At 44.7% G+C, this 17,500-nt stretch overlaps 1 protein-coding gene across 8 annotated transcripts in view; it reads left to right on the top strand.

Moving 5' to 3' along the window:
- The window catches only part of LOC307084072 (calcium-dependent secretion activator 1), a gene marked incomplete at its 5' end in the record, with an annotated part of 62,430 nt that overhangs the window by 13,113 nt on the left and 31,817 nt on the right, over nucleotides 1-17,500 (top strand). For all 8 annotated transcript variants that reach the window (XM_079748222.1, XM_079748221.1, XM_079748218.1 and 5 more), the window contains 5 exons: nucleotides 2,778-3,110; nucleotides 11,240-11,320; nucleotides 11,597-11,830; nucleotides 13,079-13,200; nucleotides 15,481-15,592. In XM_079748222.1, the coding sequence (XP_079604348.1) occupies nucleotides 2,778-3,110; nucleotides 11,240-11,320; nucleotides 11,597-11,830; nucleotides 13,079-13,200; nucleotides 15,481-15,592 (882 nt within the window). The remainder of the gene's footprint in view (nucleotides 1-2,777; nucleotides 3,111-11,239; nucleotides 11,321-11,596; nucleotides 11,831-13,078; nucleotides 13,201-15,480; nucleotides 15,593-17,500) is intronic.

Raw genomic sequence — 17,500 nt, 5'->3', positions numbered from 1 at the left:
TGATTGGTAATGGAATGTATTAAAGACCCCGACGTCATTTGGAAATATGACCCAAACACAGAGTAGGACAGGGGTCATTAAGGCAGGATAGGCACTGTGAAGCTGTGGGGTTTCATTTGAATGCCAAAGCTTTACCATTTGTCTCTCTGCTTTGGTCTTCTGGCGTCTGCATGTCTTTTTGTTTAATTTATTCCTCTGCTTGCATAAACTAGGAGTCTATTGCAATTCTGTTATGGTGATACTTTATTTGAATATAAGATTTAGACACTTGGTAAATATGAAACGCTTTTTACTCCCTATCCAAAGGGCACTTCAATTGGCAGATTAAGAGTGTACCAAACAGCAACAATATTCACATTTATATTTTGCTGAAAATGTGTGAGAGGATTTGTTTGCAATAGGATACAGTATACAATAGAGACATTCAGGGAAATGACTGTGCTGTTTCCCATCATGGTTTGGTCTGTTGACCGGATTTAGCTCATTCCTCAGTCGAGCATCAGAATTGGAAACAAATGAATGTTGCAATGTGTAAGATTGACACAAGCTAGCGTTGCTCGGCTGGCTGGGTGTTGGAGCGTCGATAGCACATTTCTTGGAAACAAAGAGGTACGGGTTGGCTAGCATTTCGTATTTGTAGATGATCAGTTTTATAATGTGATAATATCCATGACATTATTGAAATCACTATTGATCTGAACTGACTACAGACATGTCGAGGTAACCTAATGCTACGAGGTAGTTGAAGTTTTATACATTGCTACTTTAACTTAGTATATAATTTGCGATCAACCAAACCAAATACGAATTGGGACAACGCTATTTTCAGTTTGTCTTAATTTATCATAATTATTCAATTGGCCTCCAATTAGTGTTCAAATTAGTTGGCCGTCAAATGAGTACCAAGTGAGGTCAATGACCATTTTCTTCAATAATGAGTGTCATCACTTAGCACTAATTTACACCAATTACAAACGACCACAACGCTGTGGTCCCCTGCTGTTATTTGTTGGACGCGTGGTGTGTTGCAGGATGCTCCAATAAATGCATCATTACCTCCAGGATAGTTCATTTTTGGTTCTTGCCTTTTTTTACTCAAGATGCAGACTCCCAACTTCTATAAAGGTCTAGTATAAGTACATAAATATATATTTATATATATATGTGTGTATATCCGTGAAGCTAATTGGCTTGTTTTGCTGTGGCACTGTAGTCTATTCCACAGACAGTACAGCAGGCTTGCTGATAACAGTCCTCCACTGCCAAGGTTTCTCTGTGGGCCGCTATCTGTGATGGAAACTTGGTGACAACTGCAATCACCAATGATGTGATTACCCACAGCCTGCCCGTGTCCATAATAATCTGTCATTACAGAGCCCATCGGCCTAGAAACCCGCGGTCCCCGCTGCAAACACAGACTATTCTATTCTGCTAGCCGACTCGATTAAAAAGGGAACACTAAATAAATGTAGATTCAACGCTTTCCGTACTCAGCGGAACGTTATCGGGCGCAAACAGGGATCAGTCTGCGCTCACGGTTCACCACATCATGGAGCAACAGGGCTGACTGATGATCATGTGTTCGTTAGTTTACGCTGGAACCCCAAATCTATCACGGGACACGTGAAGTTAGTGGAGGCTGCTTCGGCTTCTGTGCAAATGTCTGCCACGACCCAACGTGGAGGAGAGTAAAGACCGAGTAAACGACGAGGATCCATCTGATGGACAGGGTACGCTGACTGCAGTGCAGACAGTCTAGACTGATGTATATCCTCCTGCCGTGTTTCACTACATTACACTGACAGATTGCTTTAATACAACTCTGCATGAATTATAGCAACGTGTGGCAGAATTACTTTTATTAGCTTTTTTTTTCTAATGACTTGGACGTTTTAATATCCCCTGTCGACCTACAGTGGTATGATTCAAAGGTTGTAAAAGAAAAAAAAAAAGGTTGAACGCTAAATGCGGACCCTGTGCTGTATCTTCACAAGGAGCCCTTCCACTACCAGTAGAGCATTTTAATACGCAGCCGCCGGCCGCCCGTTCTTCAGTGATTGCAATCAAAGGCTCATTGAAGCAAGCGCTTGAGGAGCCAGCGGATGGAGAGCGAGGCAAACTTTTGATTGTATAAAGTTCTAACGCCTAATACGCAGTGCTTTGCCCGCTGTCAGCTGATATCAGTGATAAGGCCCAGTTAAATGTGAATTAAATCCATCACATCTTGAATGTCTTTGTTATGAGAACTATATCGGGGAAGGAAGGATGGGCTTTGAAGCTACTGCGTTTGAACCCCCGTAACTGCAGTCTGAGCACGATGCTCCATCCCTGTTCCTTAAAGACAAAACTCACTCCAAGTGGCTTTCGATAATTGCATCGACTCTATCGTAGTAAATACCATTTTTCATTGTTAGAATTCAAAATTACTGAATAATGTTGAATAATAGATATTTAAATATGTATAATAGAATACAAGAATAAAATCATTTAAAAGTCCATTTAGGTTATAGTGAGTTTTGTCACTATAACTATAATAGTCCAGCCTCTATTTATGGGTGTTCCGTGGGTCAACATGTACTCAGGGAACACAATGGAAATAAGCCTTCGGGCTTTATTGCGTCATCCCCTGACTACTTATGTATTTTAAGGCATGACACAGAGCGCTGTTCACATTTTACAAAATGGTCCAATAAAATCAATCAATCAATCAATCAACATGACTGTGTGTGTGTGTCTGTGTGCGTGTGTGTGTGTGTTCCCCCCCCGCCCCTCTGCAGGTGTTCCTGAAGAGCGATCGTGTGGCCAAGATGGTGCAGAGCGGTGGCTTCTCGGCCAACGACTGCCGCGAGGTCTTCAAGCGGCACATCGAGAAGCGCGTGCGCAGCCTGCCCGAGATCGACGGCCTGAGCAAGGAGACAGTGCTCAGCTCCTGGATGGCCAAGTTCGACAGCATCTACCGCGGAGATGAGGACCCTCGCAAGGCCCAACAGCGCATGACGGCCAGCGCCGCCTCCGAGCTCATCCTCAGCAAGGACCAGCTGTACGAGATGTTCCAGAACATTCTGGGCATCAAGAAGTTTGAGCACCAGCTGCTCTACCAAGCCTGCCAGGTAGCCCTTGATTTTTTTAACACCGACGGCGACGATGTGTCACGTGGTTTTGTTGTTTTTGTTGTTGTTGTTCGGGGAGGAGACGATGTATGGTGCGCCGGAGGACGTATTTGCATTATTAATCATGCGTTTTTTTTCCTCTGCGCTGGCTTATAGGACCGCATCGGCAGCGAGTAGAGAGAGATTCTGTGCTTGAGGGTTAGGAGGTTAATGGGGGTCTACTTGGGTGGGTTGGGGGATGGGTTGGTAGGGCTTTGGGGACATCACATCTAACTGTTGCTCGACAGCTTTACAGCAGCTTCCCTTGTGAGGACAACACTAATGCGTTCCTACTCAGGAGCTTGATTAGACATCTTCTCACAGGCATGGGGTTTGGCAAGCTAGTATCCCTGTAGCTGTTTAAACACAACAACAAACTTACACCTTCATTTTGTTTTGCATCCTGAATCCCACAGTCGTTTCTCTCTGCTGTTTGGGTTCCGGAAATGACTTCATTCATGCAGAGATTATGGAAGCATTGATGTTATGTCCCGTGGTTTCGGAGGGGAAATGTGAACATGTGTGATAAGGTCGATGGTAAAACGAGAGAATACTGAGGTTGGTTTTAATGCTGGGATTTGGTAGATCAATAGAGCCAAACATTCTACTGTTTGAATGGAGGGATTAAATGCTGAGGGAAAATACTGCAGCGTGCATTTCCATCACTGTTATCTGAAGGCGTCTAACCTAGTTTTAATTTTCGCTAGCAGCAAGGCTAGCATTTCAGGGTCAGAGATTGGCATTCAGAGACGTAGGCCCTTTCTCTAAAACCAGATTTTTACACGATTTGACATTAAAGACGACAACCGTTTTAACTTAAATCTTAACCTGTTCCATAACCTTTTCAACAGAGAGCATTTTAGACAAAGCACTGTGCCAATATGAAAACAACAGTGAGCAGAACAGGAACAATTATAACTAGCAGTTTAATCTTACATTGCATCATCTTTGATCAAGATATTTATGAATTTATAGATCTCAAATAATAGTGTAGTAAATGGCACAACCAAATAAAATGGATAGAATATTGTATGTATTCTATATTAAAGAGTTTGCTTCCATTGAGGCTAAATGTGACTGGCTGCCTGCTGTTGAAATGTATTCATGTAGTAGTTATAGAGGCAGATTAAATAATTTGCCAATAGATCATTTGTGCAACACCTGGAGTGCTTGTAATGAAAACACAATCAGCCTTAATTGGATAAAATCCGGTAACAGCCAACAGTGCAACGTTTTAACACCTGCCTAAGAATGAACCATAGACATTTAGCTCTTTATTGCGATAATGACATAATCAAATATTTTGGATCAGGCATGAATTGTTTAGGCGTGATCAGGCAAGCCAGCCTGTGGCAAAGTGTAAATGTTAATAATAATAATGATAATTTGCCAAGTTTGAATTGTTTATGTTTTGTATCAACATAAGAAACAATCAGCTCTCTCTCGCCTCTTCCTTCACTGCTCAGCACATGCCAAACCATTCAATCACTCATTTGTCGTACAGGCGCTAAACCTCCGATACACATTGATCAGGGGCAGATTACACACGTCCAGCTCATAAAGTGAAGCAGAAGAGTTCACTTGAGCTTTAAGAGCCACGATTATGAAATCCCTTCCTCTGCAGAACAACAAAGTGCGCCTCTAACCAGGCTTTGTGCCGTAAAGGGCGGAGTAAACCCTGACATGAAGTCGGTGCTGACAGTAGCTGCTGTATCAGCCTTTGTTGACGATATTTTCCTTTTTCCCCCTGTTGTTCATGTATGAATCACAGTGTGGATGAAAGCCTGCGTGCGTAGGAGTTGTTTGCACCGGAAGATCAGTTGGACTAAAGCAGGCCGGGGAATTGAATTATTAAAACAAGAACGCTTTCTATTTGTAGTAGTATTATTACATGTTAGAAATGTGGATTTTTCAAATTTTCATAGAGTTGGAGGTTATATACGTGAATGAACCAAGAACCGATCCATTTGAAACCTTTTAATACAAATTAAATCAAACAAGGGGATTTGGCATTCATAGAAGCACAGCAGATTTGCCCATTTGTTAAGAATCAGTATTTTCTTCAACCATTCAGGAATAAAATGCATTACAGTTTCCAAAGGGATTTTACTGGATGGCTGGTAAAACTGCTGACTGAATTATCCTTCAGTTCATTCTCAGCTATCGTTATCATGAATATTTATCCACACGGATGAACTATCGCTGTAGCTGAAACCATTTCCAAAATATCAAGTCTCTTGCTGATTAAATTACCTTGCCCATGCTGTCAGAATCTGACGCAGGCACATCAAAATCAAATTTGCCCACAATAGGACCTCCAATCAGTGCCTTTGGGCTTGATGGTTGAAAGAAGCACGCTCAAACGCTATTCCACTTTCAGGTTCTATTCATATATTCTCTTAATTTGTCTTGTCAGCAACCGTTAGCTGTGAAATGAGGCCTGGGTCTGTTCCTAGTTTGCCTGTAGCTGATAGCATGGTGTAATAGAGTTGCTCCACTGCACACATGATGGGAAGAGGATGAAAGCATTTGCTATTCATGTCGACCCACCTCCGAGCTGAAAATAGCAGCACATGGCCTAGCTGGGCTGCATCAGCATGCTATGGAATTAGGGAGATGTTCTCAGCAAAGTATAGCTAGTGTGATGGAGACCAATGCACTGCATGTGTTTTAATAAATATGGCCGATGTGGATTATGGTGGAGTTTGATCACAGACGGGATGTCCAACTGGGAATCCTTTACTTTGGGCCCAGTCGCTTAGGAAACCATTCCACTTGGGAACACTTGGCCCAGGTACCCATTCCACCTGGAAACACACTTTTACCTGGGAACTGTAGGAACCCCTCACCTGGGACCTGGTCACCTGGGAACCCCTCACTTGTAATTTCTGCTCCACCTAGGAACCTCCCACATGGTAACCAGTTCCATCTTGGAACCGGTATCACCTGGGAACCAGTTCCACCTAGGAACCGCTTTCACCTGGGAACCAATTCCACTTGGGAAACCCCGCAAGCTAGTAACCTGTCCACGGGAAACCCGTCACCTGGCAACCCGTCACCTGTTCCACCTGAGTACCCTGAGTCACCTGGTGGGGTCCGTGGTGACGGCCCTGGTCCCCCGCTGTCAGCTCGGCTCACGCTGAGGCGGGCTCACCTTTGGGCCCGCCACGGTGCCGCTGTCACTTCCACTCACGTCGGCGCTCCCACATTAGCGCTAGTGTCCTCCGTGTTGCCGGGACGATGCAAGCCCTGACCTTTAAGGCCTGGGGGGGGGGGGGGGGGGGGAGTTACAGGGACCTATGAGTCCGCCTGTGTCTGCTTACTGAGGAGTAAATATGTGTCTGTTATTGGAAGAATGAAGGTCACTTTATTGCGAACACATATTGTGCAGAATCATCTGCTGAGGATACTGTTGTCTACTGCCTTGCATAATGGCAACGAAGCACATGCTCTGTGTGAGCATGTTTTGTTTGGTTATGCAGTAGGCGGGTTATCACTATGATTATTATTATTGGTTATTTGAACACAATGAAGCTGTGCCCTTGCGGTTGCGGCAGTAGACACAGACGCAGACGCGAAAGCGATGTGTCAGACAGTCAAGGACGATGCTGCTTCTCTTCTCCGTCTTGTCCGAGTGTCACCCTGACACTTCTGAGTGGAGGTCAGAGGTCAAAGGGCGTTGTACTGTCGCCAAAAAGTGGGCCAGCTCTTCTGAGCGCTTTGACAAGCTGGTATGGGAGAGAGAGAGAGGAGGAGAGAGAGCAAGAGAGAGAGGAGGGAGATAACGAACCAGGGCGATACAGTCAGAGAGAGGGAGACAGAGAGGTTGAGAGACAGAGAGACAGAGTGAGAGAGACAGACAGAGACAGAGAGAGGGAGAAGCAAGGCGAACAGAGCTGAGATAGCACTGCAATCAGCATCAGGACCACTTGCAATTATAGCGGTGGACAAATCTAGAGGAAAATCTATGAAGACGAAGCATGTCTGTGTGTGTGTGTGTGTTTTTGTGCGTGTGTTGTGCGTCTGTGTGTGTGCATGCGTGCGTGCGTGCGTGTGGGCGAGGGGCAGACTCTCTCAGTGTGTCTTGTATGGCCGTGGCGGATCCGGGAGTAAAGGCGTTGAGCTGCAGCTGGTGGCTGGGTCTGATTATGTGCTCTACTAAACAGCTTCTCTGGCTAATGTGGCCGGGTGGCTGTTCAGCGGCGAACACTGGAAACGCACAACACTTGTCACACACTGCCGAGTCTTCCGTCTCAAAGAGCCATCTGGCCCCGTCTTCATCCTATCATTTCATATAAATGAGCAGATTCTGAAATGGTCTCAGTGTTGCTGTGTTATTAATTGTGATTCAGAAGGTACCCGTTCTAGGAGCTAGGAGCTTTACGGGGTGATCGGGTTTGTCTAGGATAGCGCAAGAGTCCATCAAAATGCATTGTCCTTGTATTGTACATTCATGGAACACATATTATATCTACTATTGTTGTTTTATAATAATGAGAGAGTGTGTGCCTTCAATGTATGTTGTTTTGATATATCTATTTCTAACACAGCTTTGATAAACATTCATAACCTGATGTGACTGATCTCACGGTTTAAAGGACCCAGAAAAAAGTTAAAATGACCAGTGCCAGCTGGCCCCTTATTTCTGACATTACTTAGATGTGCATAGAACACTATACGACCTGGTTTATTTAGTGGCCTCAATTCAGTGCTGTATTTGCAATAAAACTAAAAATACCACAAACCAGCCACTCCAATGATTTTGAACAAAATATGGAGAAAGGGTCAAATATGTTTTCTAAAAGGACCTCGTAAAAAAATAATGATCAAACTATTATTATAAGATTTTGTTAGCCGATAACGTTGTCTAAATTCAAGATTGGTTATACAATATTGAATAAAATAGAAAACAGGACTAAAAGCCACAGGGGTAGCACTAACATCATTATTCATTGTGATTATATTGCCTCATGCAATACATTTTCTAACCAGTACTTTATGGACAATCTGAATTATTCATTGGGCTTTACTGTGGGTTATGTAAAACTGAAGGCTAAATACATAGCACAAACATGCGTGCTGTGGTAAGTATATTGTATGAACTATTTAGCAGAATAGCAGACGCCTTTTACCAGAGCAGATTGCACTGATTCCAGATGCAGATCATTACGGTGCTTGAAGGGTTTATCGGTTTATCTAGCTCAAGCCTAACTACATGGCCTTCAAGATGACTACATGCACACCAACATATAGGATCGAAGGTACAGAAGACATCCTAAGGTTACTTAAAGGGAAGGCATGCATTCATGGTCCTTTCAGAACTGCACATGCAATCTTTTTGCGTCTTATGTTATGTGCATATAAAATGATTATTACTCAAATGGTACCACTGTACGATAACAGAGTAACACAATACAATTCTAGCAGTGTGTGTTTTTTAAAAATAAGGTGATTCCACGCTACATTGAAATATGATCTGGAGATATCAAAGAGCATTGTAGGCTACTTCATATATATTTCATATATATACAGCTATAAAGCAGATTATACGTACAAACCTCCCTACTATAACCTTTGTTATATCTCTCTTGGGTGCAGTCTCTCAGCGTTCAATGTCAGCCTCATGTCAGCATCTCCAGCACCTCCGCCGGAGTGCTAGCCGTTAGCCGCTAGCAGCGGCACAGTGACTTCTGCTGACTGTTTCTTGGGCAGGGTTGCAGCAAGGAGCAGGGAATCAATACAGTAAAGCCTTTGAGTCAAGGCCTGCTAATGTAATAGCGGTGGGGGAAATAGCATCAGGCGGAGACAGTTCAGCTCTGGCGCGTGTCCCAGTCACAGGAGATAAAAGGAACTTAGAGCGCTACAGAAACGCACGATGAAGCTCACATGCTAAAGCATGGCCAACACTCACATGCTAAAGTATGGCTGCATCTCACATGCTACAGAATGGCCTCCACTCTCATGCCAAAGCATGGCCATCGGCTAACATGCTCAACATGACTGCAGCTCACATGCTAAAAGTTGGTCGCCACTTACATGCTAAACATGGCCACCGGCTCACATATTAAATTGTTAGTTATTATTTTTTGATTAATAATTTTTCAACATCCGAACACACACTCCTCCTGGCTACTGCAGGAATGGCGTGAACCCTGGTGCCCCAGATGTGTTCTGAGCACGCTCACTAGCTTCGACTGTGTTGTGCTGGGGAGGGGGTTCACGTTACCTGAACAACAATCTCAGGAAAACATCGCTTAACGTCTGCCGATGATTTAGATCTGGGGCCAACAAGCAGTATTTTAGGGGTTTCGGTCTAGCCAAATAACGATTCACGGATAACCTGGATAAGACTTCCTCTTCCATGCGCCGGTCAATGGTCATTGTCCGATTAGCAACTTCAGACCCGAGAACGGAGTTGGAGTTGATGGACGACGTCTGCGACCGCGATTGTTTTACAAAGTTTCATGTCAAGATTACATCTAATCTCTATAAACAGATAGCAGAGCTAATAAAAAGCTAAATCATCGTCATGACGATACGGGTTCCGAGATTGCTATTCTCTACCTGCATGCAACCGTGGTCCGCTCAAACGGGATGGGTCAACACGGCTCGGACTACCAACGGACACCAGAGAGCTTTCATATGCATAATATTATGCAGATATGTGTGCATAGAGATAAGATAAACACATGCGTCAGCTTGGTGTCGAGGACATGCATGAGTAGCAGCCTCCTAATGCGCATGCTCCCCACACAGCCACGTCGTTCCCCCGGTGACAGGCTTTAGCTGCCAGTGGAGCTGGTGAGAAGCTCCATTGAAATGAATGATGCTGTGGGCTGCTCTGTGGATCCAGTTATTTAAATACTTCCGTGGTTCAGATGCTCAGTGGGTTTAACTACTTTAGGTTTGTTTTCTCAAACGAAGAACAGATTTACTTAAAAGACAAAAAACGACTTAAAAGGAAAACTACTCCCAGAGATGTTTTAATTGTTCCTTTGCTACTTCTTTGGTCTCTTTGCATTTTGGTATGGTTTTAAAATAAAGAAGTTGGCCAAAGTTAAAATATCCTCAAGTAAGTGACTGGTTAAACTGACAGACGATTGACTGACTGGCTGACTGACTGACTGACTGACTGACTGACTGGTTAAATGGCTTCCTGGCTGACTGACTGCTTGACTGATTTCCCGGTTGAGTGGCTGACTGACTGGTTGAGTGGCTGATGGGACTGATGGGTTTCATTAGGTGTATTTCTACGTTGCCGTGAGTAAAGACTACATAAGTGTTGTCCGCGGCGACAGAAGGAGACAGCGGCCCTCTGCTCTGCTCCCCTCTGTGACCCTCATCTAATCCGTCCTGCATTAATCAGGCAGCAGTCAAACGTTACTGCACGGCTGTCATTGCTCTCAAGGACAAAGCTACACTGAAAGAGTCAAGTCTAGACAAACCTTTCTCGCCCTTGTGTCATGTTCAATAACAATGATTTCCTTTTGTCGTTTCCGATGATGAAACGACAAAGAAAATAAATTAATGATAAAAAATAAATAAAGTGAAAATAAATGCCCTAATTTCACCAAATGTTCAATTTGATGCAACAGTTATTCCATTGATAATGAGTAAAAAAAATAAGAAAACATTACTTTTTAAAATTGGTTTTCAACTCATAGCTGTGATGGCAGCGAGTCTGAACTAACTGCTTCTCATTTGGTTCCACGACTTCCGCGGCCATATTCCGCTATGCATGGTCTCACTCATTTAATCCGGCTATGATGCTATGACGATGAGGAAGATGAGGATGAAGATGAGGATGTGATTGAATCCTGTCTGCTGTCATGTGGAGGCAGCTACTATTTCCCCTCCCTGCGGCCAATAAATCATAGACCAATCCCATCTTTTCTTGAGTAAACAAAATATGTGGACTCAACAATGAAGTCTCAACAATGTCGAAAAAAGGGGGACATCATCGCGTAAACCACTTTTACCGATTCGGTCTCAATAGTGACACAAGCGAAACAATTGAATCTGTTTTTTCGATTGAGTATCTTTCCATGGATGATATTGACCCGGTCCCTCTCCTCTGTGGTCCTCGACAGCTGGACAACCTGGATGAGCAGGCTGCCCAGATCCGGAGAGAACTGGATGGACGTCTGCAGATGGCGGACCAGATCGCCAGGGTAACTACATCAAACAAACAAAAAAGCAATAAAGATAAAGTGTGTGATGAGTTTTTTTTAAGGCTTAGTTATGGTTCCACGTCAACTCAACGCAAGGGGATTTACGGGCCCATTACGTCCTTGCGGACTCTCCGTGCATACACCGCAAGGGCCTGACGTGCGCCTCCCAAAGATGCTAACCTTCGTGGAACCATAAATGAGCCTTTAGTTCCGCCGCGGTGCCGTCACAATCACCCCCCCACTCACACGCCCTCCACTGGTGGTCTCTCTCCGCAGGGGGGCAAGTTCCCCAAGTTCGTGTCCAAAGAGATGGAGGCCATGTACATCGAGGAGCTCAAGTCGTCAGTGAACCAGCTCATGGCCAACCTTGAGAGCATGCCGGTGTCCAAGGGAGGGGAGTTCAAGCTGCAGAAGATGAAGCGTGGCCACAACACCTCCATCATCGACATGGGCCAGGAGGACGAGAACACGCTGTCCAAGTCCGACGTTGTGCTGTCCTTCACCCTTGAGGTACAGAGCCAACGCCCCCCCCCCCCCCCCCCCACACACACACACACACACACACAGCAGGCTGGGGGGAGGGGGGGGGGGGGGGAGACAAGGGTTATGTTGGTGAATCTAAAACAGACATACAAATGCTAATTTAATTAAAATGCTAATGTTAGCCATTTGGCGTATTGGCCCTTGGTAGAATACTGGGAGAAAAAAAGCGAAAACAAAAGCACATTAGCGTTAGCGTTTCGCCCGGGTCGTCAGCCGTTAGCCCGGCCCTGAGGTAGAAGCTTAGAAAACAAGGAGGACATATAATCGAATTCTGCATCTTCGTGGTTTTCAGACCAGACGTGCATGTAGAAAGAGGACTTGGGTTGATGGGACCAGAGTTAAGTCTCCGTGTGTTCAGCTCGGGACTAAGTATAGAAACAGCCAATATGAGCAGCACTGGGGTCTTAGGCAAGCAGCTGAGGGAAAGACACCAAACCTCTTTACCTTGGATTGAACATGAAACATGAGTCATCCCAGTGATATCAAGACTGAGCTCTGCTAATCACACCTCGCTCGTTCGCAATGCAGCGCTATGTCGGTGACAGGGAGGAATCTGCTGGGGAGGCTGTAGACTGAGTTTCTGACTGCCTTCTTTCATTTTGTGCTTTTCAGATGCAATACAATAATCACAGTATTCATAATTATAATACAATATCATAATAATGATGCAAGCATTTGAGATTGTTCTGTAACGTCTTCAGGTGATTTAACTACATCTACCCAGAACGTTTGAACAGTGAAAATGACTCTAATTTTGAAACTAAACCAATTATAAGTACAACAATACAGAAACATAAAATATATGCAAAGGAATATGGGAAGTAATGCATAATTAGGGGTAAGAGTGTGCGAAACTGTAATGAAATGATGTAGTTGGAACCTCTGGGTAAAATCAGCTTGTTTTTTATGTTAATTGTGTATATAATATATACAGGTGTATATGTCATCTATTTAACATTTTTACAGTATAAATATTTATTCTTTACAATATTCATATTTGCAATGTACATATTTATTTGTACAATATTCATACTTAGAATATGCATGTTTATTTCTACATCTACCAGGATCATTAATGCTAGGCCCCAGGGACCTAGGGAAGCAGACACAGTTCATCACCTGACAGTTCTGCTCTCTCCCTTCACTTATCAATCTTTGACTCATAGACTCAATGCCGCGTCTAACACTAATGAACCCGCTGGGGCCCCGGGGCAGGTGGTGATCATGGAGGTGCAGGGCCTCAAGTCTCTGGCCCCCAACCGGATAGTCTACTGCACCATGGAGGTGGAGGGAGGAGAGAAGCTGCAGACTGACCAGGCAGAGGCATCCAAGCCAACGTATGGCCTTCACCCACACACAAACACACACACACATGCTCACGCACCTATGCACCTTTGCACACACATGCACACGCACAAGCACACACACCAATGCACGAACACACACACACACACACACACACACACAAACACACGCATGGCCTTGCACGCACGCACGCACACACACACACGTACAAGCCTAGACACACACATGCAGGTCGGCTTATAGAGATATTAACATAGATCTAAATACTGAGTACATCCTCAATATGATTTATATCCTTTATATTCTGCTGAATGCTAATTTGATGGGCCATGAAACCAGGAAGCTGCTTATTGCGTGTGGGATGAGATTGGACGCGATTAGATTAGATGAGATTTGATTAGCTCTGACTTTATTGTCATTGTACGGTACAATTTCGAGCACAATGCCAATGTGCAAAAGGGCAGAAATGCCCTGGTGCAGGACAGCTGTCATCCACCCAGAGGAGTGCAACGTGGTAGTGTGTAGCTGCACGCTTAATGGCTCAAGGTGCAGTGAATAAAACATACTCGAGTATGAATATATATTTACACATTAAATGGTCCGGCGCCGTTCGCTTTTCCAATTGCTTGGGTTTTGATCCAGTGTTACCAGACGGTCCGACACGCTGGTGATTATTTCTATTGGCAGCCTAGTTCCCGTCGACAGGGCGCACTCTGAAACGTATTAAACAGAAAGAGAAGCCTTTCCGGGCTGATGTATGAGGCGAAACAACACAGCTCATCTGGATGAATAGCCGCGCTAGCGCAAGACTCCTGTCCTCTGCAGCCTCTGGTAGGAGGTCCTCCTCCTCTTCCTCCTCCTCCTCCCCTCCTCCTCCTCTTCCTCATCTCTATTAGGAGACCTGTCTTATCATGTGATCGTCAAGGTCACCTTCACACTGTAACAATGGCTCACTCTGGCACTCTCTCTCTCTCTCTCTCTCTCTCTCTCTCTCTCTCTCTCTCACTCTCTCCCTATCTCTCGCCCTCTCTCTCCCTCATTCTCCTTCACTCTCTCTTTCTCTCTCTCCCTCTCTCTAACCAGCGCAGCCCACCAGAGACATTGCCGTCCACAGCGGCAGAAGCTCTCTCTACCATAGCTCTATAGCTCACAGACTCTTTCTCCATGTCGTTTTGTGCATGAATTATGCAGCGTTACATAATTTAGGCCCTTGGACCAGTGACAGAAAACGCAAACACATGCACACAAATACACACACATGCACACACATACACGCATACACACACGCACATACATTTGCTTACACACACACACACACACACACACACACACACACACACACACACACAGACACACAGACACACAGACACACAAAAACTCATCAACTCACACACACACAAACACACACTGGCCCATTTATCAAGCAGGTAACTGGTTGGTCCTGGGGTGTTATCCACCACCTGACTCTTGGAACTGGTCTCTGGGGGCCATCGAGGTCTCGTAAAACAGGAAGAGGGTAGGGAAATCATCTGTCCAACCCTAATCCTTTACTTGGATCATGGGCCACATATCACACACACACACACACACACACACACACACACACAGACACAGACACATATACAAACAGATAGGCAGACAGACTGAGACACACACAGACAGACAAACGCAACACACACACACACAAACGCATACACACTCACACACACACGCACAGGCACCCAACATACACACACACACACACACACACACACACACACACACACACACACATACACACACACACACACACACACACACATACAAGCAATGACCACACATCAAATATTATTTCATGATGTGTAATGTTGACATACCTGCAGCAAACCTCGTCTTCAAATCACGTTCAAACATCGTCTCTCTAATTTGATGCGCTGTCCTTTTGAACTGGGTAAAAATAGCTTTATTATTATGTTCTACTATGAGGCCAGGAACAGGCCAGAGGGAAAAAAAAGGAAAAAAACAACAACAAAAGCAGTCTCTCATTTTGATCCCCTCTTCTTCCCTCATGTGCATGCTCTCTCCCCGACTCAAGAGTATCAAGGGCCCCCTGGTGTGTGTGTGTGTGTGTGTGTGTGTGTGTGTGCGTGTGTCTGTGTCTGTCTGTGTGTGTGTGTGTGCGTGTGTCTGTGTCTGTCTGTGTGTGTGTGTGTGTGTGTGTGTCTGTGTCTGTCTGTGTGTGTGTGTGTGTGTGTGTGTGTGAGTGTGTGGGTGTGTGGCAGGCAGGCTGCTGCTGCTGCTTCTTCGCTAACCAGTGTTGTTGCGTCCCTCAGGTGGGGCACCCAGGGGGACTTCACCACCACACACCCTCTGCCTGCTGTCAAGGTGAAGCTGTTTACAGAGAGCACCGGGGTGCTGGCCCTGGAGGACAAGGAGCTGGGCAGGGTAAGGTGGCTCTGGGTCACTGCGACACTGTCTGTTTACATTTCGGGCGACGCTAAAGCTAATGCTAATGCTAATGCTCAATGCTACACACAGACCTCTAAGTACGTGGGATGCATCATCGGTACGGGTTGGTTAGATTAGACCGAAATAACAGAACAGAGAGAGAGAGAGAGAGAGAGAGAGAGAGAGAGAGAGACATTGACTGAGAGCAAGAGGTAGAGCGAAAGCAGAAGAAACAGCGAGAGAGATAGAAAGAGAGAGTAAGAGAGAAAAAATAGAGTAGGAGGAGGGAGGGAGAAAGAGAGAGAGAGACTTGCACTTCATTTACCAGCTCTCACATGGGACATGTCCTACAGAACCTGTTTACACAAACAGGCACGCACACACACAAACACACACACACGCATGCGCACGTAGGGCGGTTGAGCACAAGATGTGTTTCCCTCCAGTACAATCCGTTTGATTTATAGTCTCTCGGCTGCTTGAGTTATATCATCTTTATATCATAATATCGTTCCTCCTGATCTCAGGTTGCACCCGGCGCGACAATCAGTTTATAGATTTCCTTCTGACTGGGAGTACCAGAGAACCATTTCCTAGCACAAAAAATTATTCACATGTTCTTAATGAAACAGTAAGCTCCGCTGCACATGAATTATTCAAATGCATTAATAGAGAAGCCAATGACAAAAAAACGTATTTCTCCAGTCCTCTCGCTCTTGAAACAGTGGAAGCGTGCTAAGGACGTCCATAGTTGTGTTGTGGACGTTTGGTATCGATTATGACAGTATGGGGTTGGTCAAATGTGAATTGATTATGAAAGTGTGGTGTGATGACTGTACTACTGTATGACTGTATGGCTGTATTATGAATGTGAGTGTGTGTTTGTGTGTGCATGCATGCATGTGTGCGTGCATTCGTGGATGCATGTGTATAAAAGGACTAAAGGGTCGAAATTAAGCCAAATTTTTGACGCACATTGATATAAATAGATGTAAAATGCAGCGTTTCCACAGTCATGAGGATTTTTTTTTAAGGCACTGTATTTGAGTTTGCTTAAAAAAACGACAAAATAAAATGTGGTTTAAAAAGCCGCTATTCCTCAACTCTCCAAAGCCATAAAATACGGACGGCATTTGAACGCGCTATTGAACATGTCAAATATGGTTCTGTGGTTCACATGGATCACACTGTACACTCACTCCATGTATACCTAGGCTATATCAGGTGATAAATCAATGTCAGCAGTAATGTGTACCATTATATAATTCTATAACATTGTTAAACAGTCAGTATTGATTTCAAACGAAAATGAAAAAGCCTGTTGGTTAAACAGACACACTGAACAACAAGAAGATTAGATGCTGGCCAACATTAACACAACTTAAATTCATATTGAACACAGTCGTAGTAGAAGGAAATATTGATCCACACACTACTTTCTGAGGACTAAACAGAGACAAAACATGGATTAAACAACCGATATAGCCGAGGTAGTCCTACATAGTATAGTAAAGTGAATGCACAGCATGAACGTGTGTGTGTGTGTGTGTGTGTGGGGGTAGACATTGCTGTAGCAGCGCTGTCCTTAGCTGTGACAACTCTCTCTCTGATCCCCTCCCGTTCTCCCCCTGGCAGACCTCCTTAAAGCTCTTTAACTCCTCCAACACAGAGCAGGCTGCGAATTAAGGGGGTCACACTGAACCCAACACTATACCATATCTTTCTCTCGCTTGCGCTCTCTCTCGCTCTTTCTCTCTCTTTCTCTTTTTCTCTCTCTTTCTCTTTTTTTCTCTCTCTCTCTCCATCAACTTCGACACCATACCCCCTCTCTCTCCCAGCTTCCACACATACCCTTCTCACTCTCTCTCTCTCTCTCGCCCTGATTCTGCACCATAATAATTTATA

Source organism: Pollachius pollachius (assembly GCF_949987615.1).
Source record: "Pollachius pollachius genome assembly, chromosome: 12".
Classification (NCBI taxonomy): Eukaryota; Metazoa; Chordata; class Actinopteri; order Gadiformes; family Gadidae; genus Pollachius; species Pollachius pollachius.
This window is presented reverse-complemented; position numbering and strand designations above follow the sequence as displayed.